The sequence below is a fragment of the Lemur catta genome, chromosome 1, assembly GCF_020740605.2.
Source record: "Lemur catta isolate mLemCat1 chromosome 1, mLemCat1.pri, whole genome shotgun sequence".
Lineage (NCBI taxonomy): Eukaryota > Metazoa > Chordata > Mammalia > Primates > Lemuridae > Lemur > Lemur catta.
Genome location: NC_059128.1, coordinates 276610160 through 276630272, shown reverse-complemented (window position 1 = coordinate 276630272; position 20113 = coordinate 276610160). Strand labels below are relative to the sequence as shown.

General features: G+C 44.0%; 1 protein-coding gene across 3 annotated transcripts in view; it reads left to right on the top strand.

The window, feature by feature from the left end:
- The window catches only part of RUNX1 (RUNX family transcription factor 1), a 238748-nt gene that overhangs the window by 140122 nt on the left and 78513 nt on the right, over nucleotides 1–20113 (top strand). For 2 of the 3 annotated variants that reach the window (XM_045540612.1, XM_045540610.1), the window contains exons 3-5: nucleotides 1460–1498; nucleotides 7522–7775; nucleotides 13800–13956. In XM_045540612.1, the coding sequence (XP_045396568.1) occupies nucleotides 1460–1498; nucleotides 7522–7775; nucleotides 13800–13956 (450 nt within the window). The remainder of the gene's footprint in view (nucleotides 1–1459; nucleotides 1499–7521; nucleotides 7776–13799; nucleotides 13957–20113) is intronic. The other variant, XM_045540611.1, reaches the window with a different exon arrangement.

Below are 20113 nucleotides of genomic sequence, written 5' to 3'. Positions count from 1 at the left end.
CTCAGAATTGCTGAAATATTAGGTGTGTAGATAAACTCTTGTTTTCCCACTCCGATACTCTGATTTCTCAGCCTCAGACATGGAAAAGCTCGGGGTCCCTGGAGAGAATTTCCAGGGTGTTTTGCTCCACTGGGTCTCTTTAGCATAAACTTGGCTGTCTAGTCAATCTTACTGTTGTGCATTCTCCCCACCCCCATGCCTGTGAAAACTGAGCTTACCTAACTTCAGGATACATTTGTTATTTCTTACCTTATCATTCATAGTTAGTGCAAATGATTCTTTCCCTGCCCTGTTCTTTTTATAAAAAAAAAAATCTTTATGGAGTCATTTCGTGTACTTGTAAACCACAATCTTATTTTTTTTTTTGGATGCTCCTTCGAGACTATATACATATTTAATTCCTTTAACGTTTCATCATGGGGCAGTCCTTCAGAACCCCTTATTATCTTAGTTGCTCTTTTAGCTTTGGCAAAAATATAAGACTAAAGAGCTGCAAATCTTGTTCTCCTGACTATTTAAATAGCGTCTGGAAATCTAAAATAATCACCTCCTTTCTTATTTTTAAAGTTTTTTTAAAGCCATATTATACGAATATTGTGGAGTGGAGTTGAAAGCTCTAGGTCTGCAGCATTTGAAATGCTCAAATTCTGTCTTTGAATAATAGCATTTCCTCTTTGTTACTCAGTGCTGACCATTACCAATAGATAAGGCTGATGACTTTCAAATTCACAGCTTTACATGTAGATACTCAAAGGAAAGAGAAACAGCTTCATATGACTTTGCTTAATGTGTTTACCCATAGCTGTACATGTAGCGGTAGACAGTAAGTCATCTGTGTTTGGGAATTTTCGTATGGTAAATTATTTCCAATAATAATTGATAGCATCTGTTATTTCAAGAATGAGTGGTTTTGATATTAATAATCTGCCCTCCTAGCAGAGAGAAGTAAAGGAAAGCAAGTAAGGGAGAATATTTCTAAAATGTCCTATCATTGGAAGTAAATGATCACAAATGTTTTTGCATTAAGTTTGGGTTGGGCTTTAATTTCACTTTGAATTCTGATTCATTCCTACATCTTCCAAATGTATGTTTGAGCTTCATTAAATAAATCACATTTGCATAACATATAGAGTTTAAAAGAGGTGATTCTATGATAGATAAAGATTCAGTATTAGCACTTGGTTGAAGGTACATAAAACCATGTGCATAGGTAACAGTTCATTTTTAATTTGATGATTTACTTTTTAAATTATTTTTGTGTCAAAATTATGCTATAAAAATCTAGTACTAAAAAGTGTAAGAAACAATGAGCTTGCAAAAAAAATTAGGGGACAATTTGTTTTTTAAACTTGCATTTATTGCAATTAGAATAAAAATTCATTAACTATCAGTAAATTTGGTGTTTACTGTCAGTATATTCATACAATTATTTTTATTTTCCTACTCTCTATTATTTCAGAATACGTACTTGGAATGAATCCTTCTAGAGACGTTCATGGTATGTTAGATTCCAAATTATATTTTTTATAAAGTATATACATTCATATATTCATATATATGATTTTTATTTATGCATATCTCTATGTAACTTATGATATAATTTAGCCAAATAATTAAGTCTTTTTTGCTGATTCAAATATACTTAAAAGCAGTTCTCCATATTGTAAATGTTATGCCATATAAAATATTCCAGTGAAACCTTAAATGATACCTTCAGTTCTACATCATTTACCACCAGTGCATTCTGCTGTTATTAAATGACTCTACTCAACTCTCTAAAAAAAAAAAAGAAAGAAAGAAAGACAGAAACCTAGCTTGGCTTCTTTCTGTTACCACCCAGTTTATTACCTTTGTTATAGCAGTGGTAATGCAAAAATTTTATGAAGGTAAAATGTTTACTAAGCATCCCTAAATTTTAAAAAAGATTAATTTTAAAATTTTCTCAGTTTGCTACTTGTGAGGTGCACAATTGATTTATGAACTTAAAGTAAAATAATTGCACATTAACCACAGCACCTCATGGAAACAGTCCCATGGAAGAAGGATGTCGTGGAAGAACTAAGGAATCTCGTCCCCACAGTAATTAGATTTCAAAAGCGATATAATCTCAAAGCCATTTCAGAGGGAAAAATGATTAATTAAATTCCAGTGTTCCAAACTGGACTGTGTATAGCAGGCTATTTGAACATACGTGTCACTCTACATTGAAATTGTTCTCTATCCCTGTGACATAAGTACCAGCTGCAGCAATTTGGTCCAGAACTATAGCAGGATACCTTCTCTATTTTTTTTTTATTTAAATGATCATTTAAAATAGAAATAATTCTTTTAGAAATATCACATTTTTAGAATTGTAATTTTAGAAATATTACATTACTCACAAAGGCTATTTTTTATTTGAGAGAAGTGTTGAGATTCTAATCCCATCTTTATTTTATTTTCGAGGGGATTTTGAAAGAGCAAAAAAAAAAGTCAACTATTTCTTTTCTGAGATCACCTATAGTTAATATTTACCTAAAGTTATAAAAGAAAAACGTTAATGAACCGTTAACTGTTTTCCAGCGAAATTGTTATTTTTATTCCAACTAACCAAATATTACTTTTTAAATTCACTGTGGAAATTTACATTTCATTTTTACGAGCTATTTTCAGATCCCTCCTCGCTCCCCCCCCCAAAAAAAAACAAATTTGGAAGAATCCGTCATGCAGCATCCACCCAACATATCTCTTCGTTGTATTTTTTATTTTGCGTTATGACAAAAGTAAATTTTAGTATTATTCCAGGGAAACACTGAAGTGAACCTGGTAGTGTTTCCTTTCCTTTCTCTCTTAGATAGGCAGAGGAAGGGAACTTCCATATGGTGGCTAAAATGAACGCTCTCGGTGGAAAGGACTTCCTCACTTCGTAGACAGTGTTACTGGACTTTACAGAGTAAGCTCCTAAAAAGCCCTTCAGACTCAGGGGTTCCCTGTACCCCTCAGCTGCCTCTTGCCATTCATTTTAGTTCCTCAAAAGGGCCGGGCAGTGGTTTTTCTGTTTGTTTCTAGTTTTCAGGAGCGCACCGCGCAGCGCACTTACAACCCGCGCGGTCCGGGGAAACTGAGTGCCCGGTGGTCCGCTGTGGGAAAAAGCAGCAAACGCTTTCGTTGCTATTACCGCCGTCGGGCTTCGAACGCATTTATCGGTGGAAATCCCTAGCTGAGCAACACCCACGGCGCTGCCTTTGAAGGCTTAACTTGGTGCACGCACTGCTGCTGCTGCTAACTTTCCTCTCTTGAAAAGGGAACTTGACCCCCTCCAGAGACGACAGAAGGAGGGTCTGACTGGCAACCCCTCGCAGGGGGTTCAGGATTTTAGGCAAGTGGCCGGAGCCCCAAAGGAGCCTCCTTTGACCTTTCTGAGGGGCAGGTTTCCCGAGTCAGCTATCTCCCCCAGAATCAAAGCCCACTTTTGCCTCCGCCACACTCTTGTGCTCCATCCCCGTTCCCGGGGTTCCTTGGTGGCTTAGGGAGATGCATTCGAGCCTAGGCGAAAAGGTTTCACTTCCCTGGCCCTCGCCTCGACAGCAGGCAGCGTGCAAGTCCGGGCGCAAAGACACGGTGGCCCCGGGAGGGAGCGGCGGCGGGCGGGCCGGCCGGCACAGTGATCTTTGGCATCACTCAGCCAAGGTGGAGAGTGAGTTAGAAACGTTTGGGATTTTCACATCTGAAATGGGGCTTCTTAAAAAATCATTTTTAAAAGAAAAACAAAGAACTCTTCCTCCTGAGACCTCAGACCCTTTTAAAGGAAGAAACCTGCAGATGGGTGCTAGAGGTGTCCTGGGTTTGCAGGCGCGAAAGGAGCTAGGGGACCGGCCCACCTCCGGAAGGCTGCAGGGAGCCGAGGCCGCGGGGCCGGGACGCGCCTTTAACCCGGGCTCCTGGGAACAGCGACAGCCCTGGGCGGGCGGACCGCGGTGCCGAGGCATACGGGCTTTGGGAAGCGACTCCGACTCGGGCCGAGCCGAAGGTTACCAGCCAGGCCGGCCGCGCTGCCAGCTCCCAGGCTCGAGGGCGCGAAGTTGCGGCTCAAGTTGGCTCTGGCGACCGATTCTTGTCGGGTAACTCAGGTTCTTCCCCGAGCGAACGGAGGCCGCGAGGCAGAACCGCAGAGGCCCGCGCCGTCGGGGGCGTTCCGGGCGCGCTGCGACGCCGCCGGGTGCCCGAGGTGTCCAGCGAGGGCGGCTGCTGCCCCCTGGCGTCTGCCCCGAGCCGCGGCCCGCAGCGCCTCCCGGACGCTCCGCACAGCCCGCCCGCCGGCCGCGCCGGCCTGGGGCGAGGGAAGCGGCCCTGGTGCCCGGGAAAGGCGTCGGCGCCCGGCCCGCCACGCCCCCTCCCCCACCAGGCCCCAGCGGCGACGCCCGAGGAGAGTCCCGGCGCGGTGGCCTCCCGCGCCCCAGCTGCGCGCCCACGGGGAGGGAGGCGGCGGGAGTGAGAGGCCCCTCGGGGTCGTAGGAGGAACCCCTGCGCCGGAGAGCAGAAGCTCAGGGGCTCCCTGAAGCAAGTGAAGCAGCCCGCGGTGGGGAGGGAGGAGGCTCCCGGGGGGACACGGTGGCGTGGGTGAGAGGCCCCGGGGGAGGAAGGGCCGCGGGGGAGCAGCTGGGGCTCCGCGGGGGGAGGGCGTAGATTCGGCGGGGAGCGAGGGAGCCCGCCGGGTGGGGTCGGGATTGGGCCGCGCGCCGGGCCGGGCCGGGGCCCTCTGAGGGTCCGTGAAAATGCCCGCGGCGCCGCGAGGACGGGCGCAGGGGGAAGTTGCCGCCCGCGCGCAAAGCTGGGGTGGGTTCAGCGCCCCGGGGCCGCTGTTGCGCCCGGGGGCGGGAAGTGGAGCCAGGGCCGCTTCCGGGGAGCCGGAGGGTGGATGCGGGGCTGGGCCAGCGGGGGCTGCCCCGTGGCCGGCTTTCTGCCTGCGGGGAGCCGACGCTCCAAGGACCCGCAGCGAGCCGATCGCATGCTTTCAACTTTCCCTCCAGTCGCCTGTCCTTTGGGGTCTTTTCCTTACTAGGGAACTCCTCTGCTGACCGCTGGGCACACTCAGCCAGCGAGGCGCGCCGCATAGTCAAGCCGCAGCTCAGACGCGGCGAAAAACACCAATTAAAGAAAACAAACCAACAGACAATGCTAAAAGCACAAAAACCATGTTGTGGAGCACCATCTGGCCTTATTAAAGGAATCAGTCCCACTTCGCTGCAGCTGCCAAGCGGGCAGTGGGGGCGCTCAGAGCCGCTCTCCAGCCCCCTCTCTGCCAAATCCCACCCCCGCCCTGGAAGCGGAGGCTTGGCCGCGGGCGGCCGCGTAGGGCCTGGGGCCGCCCTGGGGCTCGAGCTCGGGTCCCTAGAGCCCCGCCGCATCTCCAGGGTGCGTGGGCCGCCTCCCTCCAGTTGGTCTCCGGGCCCGGCCTCTCCTAGCGCGGCGCGCGGGCCGGGTCCTCCCCGGGCCAACTGGGCCTCTTTCTCCTCCTCCTCCCGGGTCTCCGGACCGTGGCCGCCAGTGGCGCCGCTGCACACTACGGCCCCAGGGCGGGCAGCAGTGCAACCCTGCGGGTCGCGAGAGGACCCGATCCGCACCCGGGCGGAGCCCTAGGCGAGCCTGTGCGGGTGTGCGCGTGGCCCCGCGTGGCTGCGGGAGCGCGGGCAGCGCGGGCAGCGCGGGGGTGGCCGCGGCTGCCGCGGATTCCCCACCCGGGCTGCGTACAGTAGCGCGCGGCGGCGGGGGCGCGCGGGCCAATTCCAGGAGCCGGCGGCCGCGAGCCGCGCCCTGGCTGATACCGGAAAGGCCTGTGATTGGCCGGTGGCCGCCCCTATGCAAAAGAGCTGAGGGAATGGAATTCCTCGGGCCGGGTTTACAGTAAAAGCACGTTCATTTCCAGGCACTCCCATTCATAGAGCCAGCGGGCGCGGGCGGGACGGGCGCCCCGCGGCCGGACCCAGCCAGGGCACCACGCTGCCCGGCCCTGTGCCGGCAGGCACCTCTTCCCGGGGCTCCTGGAAACGCTAGAAGGAAGTCAACCTTTTCTGCTTCTCCTTGACCTGCGTTGGACCTTCCTTTTTTTTTTTTTTTTTTTTTCCTCTTTCTTACTTTTGAATTAACTGGCTTCTTGGCTGGATGTTTCAACTTCTTCCCTGGCTGTGAACTTTTCCCTGATTGTTTCCTTTTACAACTGCGGGAGAAAGTGCGCTGTGGTTCGAGGCAAGCCGTGAAGTTGCGTGTGCGTGGCAGTGTGTGCGTGCGTGTGTAACCCGAGCCGTCCGGTCTGTTGGTCTGTTTCAATCTGCGCTGTGGAGCCCCCACCCACCCCCAAGGCCCGCTCCACCTGCTGCGGTTACGCAGTGCTCGTGGGTATTTGTGGGAGCAGCTAACCGGCGGGCGCTGGGGCGACGTTGGAGGAAGATCGTCTGGCTGCTGCCGGAGCCGGAGCCGGGGCTGACTCACCCAGCCGATGTAGACAGTGGCTGGCTTCCGAAGAGTGCGTGTTTGCGTGTGTGTGACTCGGCTGCGGCTCAACTCCCACCAAACCACAGGGTCAGCCACAAACTTAACCAACATCCCCAAACCCGAGTTCGCAGATGTGGAGAGCTGTACCCTGAGCATCATCAACTTGGACCTTTTTTTTTTTTTTCAAGATTAGCTGGAGATCTTTGAAAAGCTGAATTTTCTGCACTGAACATTTTGACAGAATTTATTGAGGGAACATGACAAGTACTTCTAGCCAGCCCTGCTCCAGCTATTGAAGCTGATTTTCAAGGCTACCTAAAAAAAAAAATCTGCAGCGAACATTAATGGATTTCTGTTGTGTTTAAATTCTCTATAGATTGTATTGTAAATATTTTATGAAGTAGAGCATATGTATATATTTATATATACGTGCACATACGTTAGTAGCACGACCTTTGGAAGTCGCAGCTCTTGTTTTTGAGGACCAAAGCCAGTTTTGCATGGTAAAAGTGGCGTTGTGTATGGAAGATACTCCTGTATTTTGTGTTGTGTTGGGACTTTAAACAAAACTCACCCGCAAAACAACTGACAGGCAATTAACTACTGGAACTTCCAAATCATATATATTCTGGTCGTTTTGCTCTCCGAATAAATATTTTAGGAAGTATATGGAAATTTTGCCTCCAAGAACTTTTGTGACAGCCAAAGACTGAACTTAAACTCTCAAAGCAAGACTGGAAGAAGATAGTGTGCCTTTGGCACTTGACTTTGGATTCTGGTCGCCTACTTTTTGATGCACTAAGCGGTCGGTCACTAGGAGCCCTGGCCTAGGTCGGAGGCCGATCAGCACAACTAGAACTTTCCCCTCCTGGACTGTTAGTAATTTAGTCTCCCCCCTCACCAGCCCCCCCGCAGTAATAAAGGCCCCTGAACTTGTATGTTGGTCTCCCGGGAGCTGCTTGCTGAAGATCCGCGCCCCTGTCGCCGTCTGGTAGGAGCTGTTTGCAGGATCCTAACTCAATCGGCTTGTTGTGATGCGTATCCCCGTAGATGCCAGCACGAGCCGCCGCTTCACGCCGCCTTCCACCGCGCTGAGCCCAGGCAAGATGAGCGAGGCGCTGCCGCTGGGCGCCCCGGACGCCGGCGCCGCCCTGGCCGGCAAGCTGAGGAGCGGCGACCGCAGCATGGTGGAGGTGCTGGCCGACCACCCCGGCGAGCTGGTGCGCACCGACAGCCCCAACTTCCTCTGCTCCGTGCTGCCCACGCACTGGCGCTGCAACAAGACCCTGCCCATCGCTTTCAAGGTACTGGCCCGGAGGGGGCGGTGGGAGGACTGGCGAGGCCAGCTGAAGCCCGGGGCGACCCGGAGCGCAGCAGCTGGGCGGGCGGGGCTGGCGTTGCCCCCTGGAGCCGCTGGTCCATCTTCCTGCTCTCGGGATGCGGGGGATGCTGTGTTACCATGGAGACCCTCGCGAGGGACCCACCTCAGCTCGCCGGGCTGCCTCCCGGGAGGGATGGACAAGTCAGGATGTCCCCAAAGACATCCACTGAGGGCCGGCCTGAACCTCCCTGGCGGGGGTCTTAGCTTTGATACAAAGTAGGAAAAGTTATAACCCAGCAGGGACAAGGCCATCTGCTTCCATACAGCTGCCCTCACTTCTGGATTAACACCCAGACCATTTCGTCTCCTTCAGATGAAGGCATCAGGAAATAAAAGAGAGATATTTTTATACCTTGAGGTCAGTGAAAATTAACAAGGGAAACGGTCAGGAATTTTTTTTTTTTTTTACCCTTTCTTTAAACGCCCTGTAGGAATTAGCATGTCCAAAGTCCACAGCGGGCGGCGTGGTTAAGTTTGCAAAAGTTTTCTGAAGACTTTTGCGAGCTTCTAACCTGCTCCTGCCAGAAGCAAATCCTGTTTCTTTACCTATAACCCTCCTGAACCTTATCGCCCACTCACCTAGATTCAGCTGGGGGCAGCGAAAGGTGACGAGGCTGTCTGTCTGCCGAGAGCCGAGAGTCCGATCTGCCCGCTTTCCTGCCGAGGAGGTGGCGGCGTGTAGCGGGCGACCTCAGCTGAGCGGCTCCGAAGATCTCCATTCCCTTTTCACCCCTCATCTTCCCCTAGCTTTGAGCAGCCTTTAAAAACCTTGGCCTTCAACGGGTATATAAAAACAACCCCGGGCGTTTTTAAACAACCACCCTACTTCACTGGCAGCAAGAAGTAGGAATTTAATTTCTGCGGTGGGGATTCGGTTCTGTCTTTGGTGGGTTTTAAAAAGTACAAGTTTTTAAAAACTTTTTCAATGTGGGTCATTTCCTGTTCATTTAAAGGGCTAATGAAGGCAGACGATTCAGACTGTAAAGATTGGCTTCTCTTTTAAAAAAGAAATTCTGGTTAAATAATTGTCCCCTTTAAGGAGAGATTAATTTAATATAAGCTTTTTATAGTTCCAGGACTCGGCTGGGTCTCGATCTAATTACAATGAATAATGTTCACTGAAAAAAAAAAGTACTGTCGGAGTTCTTTATTTTTAAGTTTTATACACTTCCCAAACTTAGATTGTGATTTTTAAAACAAAACAAAATTTGCCATTGCCTATGGTCTGTAGAATTGCCTCATTTTCCACTCAGTTTTCTGACAGCAGCGTTTTGTTTTGTTTTATTTTTTAGTGGGGGTGGGAATGAGAAGGGGAGCAGCCACTTGAGTCTTTTCCTTCCCTTCCTCTATTTATGTAGATTCCATTTGGGAGCTCATTTCAATTTTAAATCATTCTAACCCTTCACTTAAACAGAGGCGGCCCTGACTTCCTTGGCCCACCCTCAGGAGAGACCTAGCAGGGTGGGGCCCTGGGGTCAAGTTGAGATAAGAGCAGAGGGAAGACCGGCGATAGTCATCCAAAGGGCCACTTAAACAAACCAGGGAGCTAAGAGATTTGTGGCTTCCTTTGGGGAGAATCAGGGTCTCTTCTGAACTCCCTCTGCCAGGGAACCCATACCCAAATAGACCAAAACACTATGTGATTAAAAAAGAATCTTCAGGAGTTAAAGCAACGCAAAGTCTTGAGCCACCATGTAAAAGTAAAAGTATTTTTTCTTTTAAAAACATGAAAAAAAATCATACTAATTGCTTATGAGCCATCAGAGAATTCTTTTTAGCAGAAATCAATAATCATAGTTTCCTTTTAAAAATGACTTTTGACAATTCACTTTTTGAAAAAAAATTAATTTGTTTTACTGAGTATTAGTCTGTAGGTCACTAAAATCAAGGTGTAGATCTCTTGAAGAAAGTTCAGGTGGGTTTCTTGAGAACATATGGGGGAGGAGGGGACAGCAGAGAAATCAAACCACTTGATTAATATCTGTCACCACCCCAGGCCTCATAAAGAGAGGCCTCTTCCTCAAGGAGAACTGCTTGCTGAGTAACTGGAAGAGGAGACAAAATTTCCAGTGGGAGAGCAAAAGCAAATGTTAGGGATAAAAGCAAGCTACACTTCAAACCCCGCCTGCATCCCGGATTGATTCACTGTCCATAGCCCCACTGTTTATCCACCCACCCAACCACCTCCCAAGCAGTTTCTACAGAAGTTATTATTTTAAAATTTGGGTCTTAAATAAGCCTCAGTCTCTTTAGGAAGTTCATCAGCAAAGAAGTATTATACTCCCTATGTTAAAGAGGAGAAAGTGTGAAACAGTGACAAAGTGAGAGAATATTGACAAAAGGAGCATTTTAGTGCCTCTTTAGGAGTCTTCTGAAATTCTATATGTAAATCCTCTCAACTAAAGGGAGATTTGAAATTATGAATTTTCTTTAAAATAGACTAAAATCATCCAAATTGCTTATCTTGAACCCCAACCTGTTCTCTCCTCGCCCCTTCCTCCTGTGGAACACCTTTACTCTGTAGGAGACAGACATATTTTGACTACTGAGAAAATCTTAAATTTGCTTGTGTTATCCAGTACTTACAGAAGCAGCTGTGCAGAGCTGTTTGGATGACTTAGGATATATTTTGTAATAGTTAATATTACAGTTTGTTTAGGCCCTGGTACACCAGAGTCCAAAGACATAAACATGCCTTCAGCAGGGAGGTTCAGAGGCCTTGGATGCTGCTGCTAATATTCATTTTATAAAAAATAATAATAATAATAATGTTTCTGGTGGCAAGATCCTAGCTATGCATTAAATGTCATCTTGGCTGAATTCTGTGTTCCACTCCACAGCCTTCTTTGAAACACTGAAAGATTAAGGGATTTGAAGTAAATGAATTGTAACTGTAATTTCAACCTAATTAGAATTGGTTTAAAATGCCAGTTTGAACTGTGAACAGGCTAGGCAAGAACAGTATTGGGAGTCCATGCAGTATATAAGACAGTTGATATTTTGCCCAACTTCCTGATACTTTAAAAACAGAAAAGCAAAACAAAATATGAGATATCTTTGGCCAGCAAGTCCCTTCTTGTCTGTTTCGTCTGTGTCAAAATGTAAATGTTTGTGTTCCCTTACCTATTGTTTATAGCTTTTCATCCCAGTTGCTTCTTTTTTCTGTTTGAAGTTAGATATTTTTACATTCTCTTCACATTGCCAGGGAGCTAAGAGATTTGTGGCTTCCTTTGGGGAGAATCAGGGTCTCTTCTGAACTCCCTCTGCCAGGGAACCCATACCCAAATAGACCAAATGACAAAATCTAGATCAAATTAGCAGACATGTTAGTTTGAAATTTAAAAAATAATTTTTAACCTAGCCGAAGTATGCTTGTGAACAACTGGATAATATACATTATTAATGAAATTTCCTTAGATTTGATATTACCCCTTTCCCCATGCAAAAAAAAAAAATTCCTCAGAGATCGATACAAGTAAATGACATATGCGTGCCCAAATATCTTTGATTCCTGCTGCATTTTAAAAAAAGAAAGAGCAGTGGGAGTTAACCTCCTAATTTTTGTGTTCTTAAATACCAACTTCAACACCTTTTCTTATTTAGCCACCATGATAATTTTATTCTATGTTTGTTTCTACTTGGTGAAGTTCTCGTGAATTTGCCAAATTACTAATAAGGACTGTATTGGAAAGATGAGAGGGGCGTAGACATGCAGGGCTGGGAAGGGAACAGCAGTAGGAGGAAGGTGATTTAGAATACATTTTGGTAGTTATAAAACAAGATTTATTTATTTTAACCTTTTTACAGATTCAGTCCCAACAATGAGTTATTCAGTTTGAAAGCCACGTAGCCGATGTGGTCCCCTCTGTGCTCAGTGACTGTTGAGTTAAAATAGAGAAGCCTGGGTCACCACAGGGAGATGGGGATGAGGAAGTAGAAATATGTGCTCAAGGAGGACATTTCAACACTGTGAGCTAATCTGACAGAGGGAAGTGAAAATAGTGAAACAAAAATGGGAAAATTTCTAAGAGATTAAAAAGAGCAGAATAAAGCAAGCACATTTTGCAGGAATAGAAGAAATTGGTAGCAATAATCAAACAACTGATCAGGGAGGTTTATTTCAATGATGTCTTTTGAAAACAAAAGGGAATTGTCCAATTACTGCTCTTAATTAAATGGCAACAAACACACTTTTAAATGGGAACTTAATACCTAATTAGAGGGTGTGTGGGGAATAATAGCAGTGTCTTAAAATCTCCTATATAGAAACATGTCCAGCAATTGGAATGAAAGGATTAAAAAGAGAGATAAAAGGCCCAGACTTTGTTTGACAGTGCACCTTAGATAAAGTAGAGGAAAATGCCTACCTACTTCCATGAGAAGAGAGGATCCTGGGCGTATCTTGGGCTTAGAAGTACGTTCATCTCTCATAGTTGGTTCGTTTTCTCTGTCATGCTCATAAGAATTCAAGCACTGCAGCAGTTGTAAAGAACAAAAACAAAATGTAGTCATCTGGAGAACGCAGGGAAAGGGTCTTGACTAAACAATGAAGATGGCAATTTGGGGAAACATGACTTTGATATACAAGTGAGTCGGTGGCCGTCTTATTTACATATGGAAAAAGAAGACTGAAAATATAGTACTGTGAAAAATTATGTAGCAATTATTAGGTAAAAATTGGGAGGCAGAGAACAGAGGAAGGAAAAATAACAGGAAATTAAGGAATGGTTTACTGTCACCAATTCAAAAACAACAAAAAATGATTATATAATTGGAATGAATAATACAAATTTCACTACTGACTGAGAAGCTACCATGAAGGATGTCAGAAATGATAAGAATAAATACAACAGGGGCATTTTGATTTGAAATTTTCTATGACTACTTTGAAAAATGGAAACAATGGAAATATAGCCAATAATAAATGTCTAGACCAAGAAAATGGTTTCTAGAACGGTCAAATGATGGCCAAGAAATGGATACTGTTGCAGAAAGCACCTTCAGGCCATGCTCTTTAGAGCATTTTACCTGGAAATTCCTTTTTTTATTACCCAAGTATCAAAAATATTTATCTACTAGTTCTCTTCAATAGCCTTAAGAGAGCCATACTGTTCAATTACATTAAAGGAATTCCTCATTAAGATCAGCTGGGTTTGCAGAAAACCTCAGTTATCTATAAGGTTAACACATATTTGGGACTCGCAGATGTAAAAATGCAACCCAATTCAACCCCTGAGTTGAGGGGAATGCATACAAGTGAGTGCTCCTTTTCTCTGAGGTCTGTTGATTTTGTAATTAGAAATAAACAAAAGGCACAATTCTGGTATTTTTTTTCTGTGCCCGCTAGAATGCACTGCTAGTCAAACTCAAGATCATATAAGTGAGGAGGGGGTTCTCAAAGATGAACCACAGAGGGACAGTTTAATGTATTAAAGAATCGTCAGCAAAGATGGAGTTTAGTTGTAGCAGACGTAAGTTTAAATACCTAAAAGTAAGGTCTGGATCCTGTTAGGCTTGTCGGTGGAGGTCTGGGCAAGTAAAAGATGGGTTAGACTATAAACTTACAAGCACAAGACATTCTGTTTCTCAAACATGAGGAATTGAGAAGAGATAATTGTATTCATGAGATGGCAAAGCTTTTCAAAGTTCTTGCTACTATTAGTCTTGTTCCAACTGTACTTTTTGACCTTTTGTGGCTTTATTAGGTGAATTTATTAAATGTTTCATTATTTGAAAATTTATATTTAATTATGCATACTGGCATAAAAAGTAAATCTTCCCATTAATAACTTTTCTGTTGTTTGCTTACGTTATGATTGCTGCTCCTTGGCAACCTAAAAAGTATCATTTAATGTACATTTAATTTTAGAATAATTATGACACAAACACATACAAGTGTACGTATAACATTCCTGATGTCTTCATTTGTCCCTTGCCTGGTGTTTAGGTGGTGGCTCTGGGGGACGTTCCTGATGGCACTCTGGTCACTGTGATGGCCGGCAATGATGAGAACTATTCCGCCGAGCTGAGAAATGCCACCGCGGCCATGAAGAACCAGGTCGCAAGATTCAATGACCTCAGGTTTGTCGGTCGAAGTGGAAGAGGTATGTATCTGTCAAAACTGAACTTGAAACACGTGTTCCATGGCAACAAACCCAAATTTCAAAACTTCTAGCGGTTTCTGTGATGGTATCTCTAGAAATGAAGTCTTTCTTAATGTTATTACTGCTACGCCAAGCTTTTTAAAAATGCTTCTTTAAAATTTAATATTTCTAGCAAAATCTAACTTTACAGTATTGCTTTGTATCACTGAATTGGTTTAAGACTGATTTGGAACATGCAAAACATGAATTGTGAATCTCAAAAAAAAAGTCCTCAGATTTTCATTAAAATGTAAAATTGTAAAATTTGCCATAGTGGAAACCAAGATTATATAAACAGGGGTTCTTTCTGATGATAATCAAAAATCTATCTAATGCAAACCTATAATTTATAATCTATGTGCTACCTGTGACAGATGACAGAGTTTCAAATGATCACTTCTAATAGTTTTTAGGGATCACTAGTGTATGATATTGAAACACAGTTTTAAGCATGCTTACCTTTTTAGGATAAAGTATGAAGACATAGTGTTAATAACATTGATAGCAATATGACCTTTCTGTTTTATTTCTTTTGAATCTCCTATTATTATTTGAGGGGAGTGGTTAGGCCTGGTTAACATTTGAGGTGCTAGAGACTGGATTATCATCCAAGGATCTGTTGTCTCATTAGTTTAGCTCTATGTGTCATATTATTTTTCCTTGCCTTTAACCCATTATCAAAGTATTAGAGGAAAGAAGAATCTTGACTCATTGTAATTTCCTCTGGTTTCCAATTATTTTCAAGTATCATGTTTTCTCTATATTGTAAGAACCTAAGTCATATTTTATAAACAGCAACGAGTACTAGAAGTTTCATTGAAGGACATAGGATAGTTTTTTTTCAATCTCATTTTTGTGTAATAGTATAGCATTGAATAGTCTTATAAATAAGCTATTTTTAAGTATAATAAAGAGACATAATAAATACCTAAATAACAGTAATACCTCTTGTATTCAAATAAATAGAAGGTGCAACCAAAGCACATTTAAACGTAAGCGTAATCATTACTTTCTATAAATGCATTTAAAAATATAAGAAAATTTCTGTTCTCAATTTGATTAGTCAGAGAAGGGAAGGAGGTAAATGTGTGTTGACTTTTTTGACAATTGTGTTTGCTATCCTCACTGTCTGGAGCATTTTCATAATAGAATTGTAGCTGGAGAAAATAAGAAACATATAACATGATTGAAAATATGTGCTCATAGTACTATGTTAATAATAGGGTAATGCAAAGAAAATTATATCCACTTATTGAAAGCATGAGTGACGCTATAAGATATAAAAGCATAAGTCATTAAATGGGTTCACTTGTTATATTAAAAGTTCCCACCTTTCTGTAAATGGAATTCTCATTATGATTCAGAGATGTGTGTTTAGAAAACATCTTGAAGGCTTTGGATGAGTAGCTGGCAGAGCGGGTGCGAAGCCAGTAAAAAACAGAGGCCCTGCAGCCTGGTCCATGCCCATCTGCCTAGCAAACACTCCTCGTTCAGTTCCTGTGGATTTCTACTATTAGGAGTCGATAGCTGAGTATCATTTGATTGCTTTTCCTGAGAAAGTACTATCAATATGATATGCGTCTATGTGGGTCTATGTGTTAGGTTTTGGTTATAGAAGTTTTGAAAACTATTTAATGGTCCATGCCAGTGGCATTTGCCCATACAAAGTTCAGCAGTGGCTTTCTGGCAATACACAGTAAATCAGTGATCATAAAGAATGAGATTTTGAAAGCAGCATGCTTTCTTTTCTGGCGTTGAGGGCTGGTCTCTCCCCTCTCATTGGCCATTTCTGTTTTGAGTGGGTGACTAATAGGTGCTTGTGTTTACTTGGGTAACAGTGAACTGTTTCCCCAAGGTGTGGATTGTTTGCGTTTGGCTGCCTGATTCCTGCCAGTATGCCCTTGAGTTTGCATAAACCCCAAAACGTAAAATAACTGCAACCAAGGCTGGGCTGTCTTCTCCTTCCCTGGAATGAGAAAATTAATTGAAATGCCATAAATGGACAATATTTGTTTTGAACGGGCTCTCCTTCCCACCTGTGATAATATGCAATCAAAAACACAGGAACCCTAATTGAACGTTCGACTCAATTATGGTTACCGGGAATATTGTTAATCTTGAGTGATTTTTTTTCCTTTTTTTTTTTCTTTTGGTCAAAGCTACAAAACAAAATGAGCTGTCAAGAGGCCTGGTTTGACCCTGTCTCATAATTTCTCTCCATCGTCATAAAATACAATTTGATTTTGCTCTTTCAAGTGTAAGTGTCAACATCAAAGCCTGCCAGATTTTTTTTTTTTTGCAATTTGCTTCCCATTAGGAAGAGAGCAGATGATTCTCACTAATTTTGACAATTAGTCTTAATCTTCCTCACTGAATCTTATCCTTTAAAAGTTTCATTACATTTTATTAAATGATTTCAAGACTATCTACTGTTTCATTTTTGTTTTTGAAAATGTGCCTGAAAATATACCCTTGGCATTGACACACCACACAGTGGCCCAAAAGGTCCTGGCTGTGGGCTCATCCACACTTTCAAGGCCAACTTTGAATTCTGTCAAAATCCACTGGTCCATCCAATAGATTCTCAAAGAGGCCTGGTAACTTGCCGCAAAATGAAAGGTGGAAAAGGAAGTTCTCTTTTCTTTAACCAGCTGCCCGTCGGTGGGGATCGTAAATCTTGTAGAAATTGCCAGAGGTTGAGCATGGAAGGGTTTTTCTCTGTGCTTCAAAACTGATCTGTCTGGGCGCTGGCTGAAGTCCAGGCTCACAGCTCCTAACCTCAGGTTCAGCCCGCAACTGGGAAAACCTGCCCGTCCGGCTTTTAAGGGCCTTTCTGACTACACCGGCAGCCTGAACCTTCTCCCTTTTCTTCCATTCCCTCCTTTTTCTCCCTGGCAGTTTAATCTTGCTCAGGGTAAATCTCACCCTTGGAATGTTTCTCCCTTTGATTCAGTATCTCCATGTAAATTGACCTTTTCTTTACAATGGAAGACGAGATAGCAGCTCCTGGGAGATGAGACAGTTAGGGACCTCATCTTAGGGAAGTCAGACTGAACTCCAGAGGTTACTTGAGCACACAGGTGGTTGTTCCAAAGAATTCAAATTTTAACCACATGGTCTGGGACTATCTGTCACCTACAGAAAATCAAAGTTCGGACTCAAAGGAACTCTCTTTGGTGAGATTAATTTGCTCAGCGGTTTACATCAGTTTATGTCTGCAGTTGGTGCAGGTGCTACTGATATTTTTAGAGTTATAAGAAAAGTATATCATGGCTTCAGCTGAGAGACATTTAAGAAATTTTAGCAGTGAAATCTATGAGTGCTTCATCCCTGTTGGAATGTTTAATCACTTGGGAAAAGAATCAATCAATCAGTGAATACAGTTATTTCATTTTAGAACCAAAGAAAAAAATCTGCTAGACCCCATCACCGATCACATCATAAATGGGGCAAGATAACTCACTGCAAATTTCCTTCTAATTTTCCAAGAATATGATTTCTAGTCTTTTGGGAATCTCATAGATAAGTTTTAAAATCCTTTGGGAGACTTTTCCCAAGGGGGGAAAAATGCACTTGTGGACTTTCACACAAAATTTCATGTACAATTTCAAGTTTCCAGGCTGCTGGAGCTCTTTTGTGCACCTTCCAGGGACCCATGGTCCCCAGGCCAAGATTCTGTGAATTTGGAATTTTGCATTGACCATGGAGGGCCAGCCTAGGACTGTGCTTCACATTGTGGATACCTGGAAAATGAATAAATAAATGAACAAATGAAGTAGACATTTTATTGCACCCCATGCTGTTTTGGTAACACCCATTTTTATTATAGCCAGGACCTGGTTTGTATTATTAGGAAAGTACATCCCATTCAGACTTCTAGTCCAAGCCTTGGGATGGCCGTCAGGAGTGCATACATGTCATCACTTGTAAAGGGGAGAGGCCCATGCTGTCATTGAAAGGACAGTCTCTTCTCTAGCGTACACGTCAGCTCCTGGCTGCAGATGGCAGTGCGCATTCTACGCCCAGCCCTGTGAGGCCCAGTGTTCTGTGGCCTGTCAGGATGGGGTTTAATTTCTTGGTGGCATTTGTGTTTATATTGACCTCCCTGGCAACTTTAATCTTGCCCACTTTCAAAATAGTACCCTTTCCCAACGCTTTCATAAAATGAAATTCCTTCAGCACGTTCTTGCTGTGGATGTCTTTTCAGACATAATATTTATCCTGTCATGATCTGGGTTAGTGCATATTTGTGTAACGTTAGTTCTTAAAGGCATTTTCATGCTTAAGTTATTTTACACTATTTGGGAAAGAGTATGGGCAGGTCACCTTTCAGATGAGTGGAGACTGGTCGAGATGAAGAGAAGGGACGTTCAGAGAAGGACAAGCTGTACTGATATTCTAAAGGAAAAGACATACTTCTTTCTGTCGTGGTTACTGCTGAGAAATGGTCTGTATGACTCACGATATTAGAGGATCCCGGTCATTCTCTGTTCAATCACAGATTCATATAACAAGGGAAGGAAAACTTTATCTGACAACCCCAGAGTTATTTCAGGGATAACGTTCACAATACAAGCTGGCAATCAGACCTCCTGGTGAGAATACAAGGAAAAGACCTGAGTTATGTTAAAATCAACTCTCCCATTTTCCCTCCTTTTTCTCTGTTGTCATTGATCTACACTGTAAAATAACGTCCATATACTGAAATCTGCTTTCAGATTTCAGTGTGAGCGAACATGGATGAAAAAAGACCCCGCCTCTCTGCCAGCCTCGCAACCACTTCCTTTCAATGGCAGACCAAAAGCTTGCGTCTGTGATCTGATGTAGAATTCATCTCCAGAGATCAGGTTTCTCATTCTATTTTACATTTGCCAAAAAAAGAGCAGCAACACTTTCTTCAAGCAAGTTGCTCCCTGCCGTGCTTAAAGCCTGGGGTGGCCCAGCCATGGCAAGGACCAAAGAGAAAAGCTTTCTTGAAAACTGCTTGTGCTTGCAACAAACTGTTTCACAATTTATCCCTTCATGGTTTTCTTGCTGATTTTATGAAGTGTCAGGCATTGCTGAGGGTGTCAGACAGCTTTTTTTTTTTTAATTGAGGTTATTTGTATGAACAATATTTTACAGCTGATGGGCAGAAGCTGTGCTTTTCTCCACCCACCCTCAGCCCTCCCTTGCCAGTCGGCTTGCATTTGGTGGCGGCCGTTCTTTTGGGTCGGGACAGAAGGCTATCAATCAGAAAGTGCCTCCGAGAGAAATAATGGTTGAGTGATTTTTAGAGCTTCCTGTTTCAGCAGCAGGCATTATAGACATAAACAGTGATCCAGCCAACGGCTGCAACACTGCTCTGGTTCTAATAAATCAGTTTTGTATTTTCTTTTTGTGCTGGTTGGCGAGGGGCAGGAGAGAGGGTGGAGAAAGCTGGTGTGTTTTCTGTTTCTGGTTGGTTGGGTTTTTTTTGTTTTTTTTGTTTTTTTTTTACTTTTAAGGAAAAATTACTTGTTGAAAAGGAAAGATGGTGTACTGTCTGCTGACTGTTTTCTTTCTGTTGATGATTATGAAACAAGTTCAGATCAGTAACGGGATGTTTGTGACTAACTATGTACTGCCAGTATGGAGAGGGTATGTGGTTTTGAACGTGTTGGATTCTTAGCCAGTGGGGTGAGTGTGTGTTTGTGTGTGTGAGAGAGAAAGAGAAAGAGAAAGAGAGAGGGAGAGAGAGAGAGAATGTCCATACTTCCATTGAGAGACTTCTTGGACCCCATTGTCTTTGAGGACTAAATTCATGCTAACAACATCTTCTCATCTGAAGCCCACATAAAACAACAGAAATCAATAAGTGAGCAGCGTGTATTTAATGAGCTGCTTATGAATATTTCCAAATGTGCCAGTTTTGTCAGCTCGCTATCAGGGCATGGGGCACAAATTGCAACTCTTCAAAGTTTGTATTTATAAACATGCATCAGTAGACGTCAGGCGATGCCTACCCTCCATCGTCGGTTGTGATGTGAGTCCTACATCCAACAGGGCCGTGCCTCCATCTGCTGAGAAGGGCGCTGCTGGTGGCGTGCATTTCGCACTGTGCTGAATTGGGATCCCCGCGTGCTGCCCAGCCTCCGTT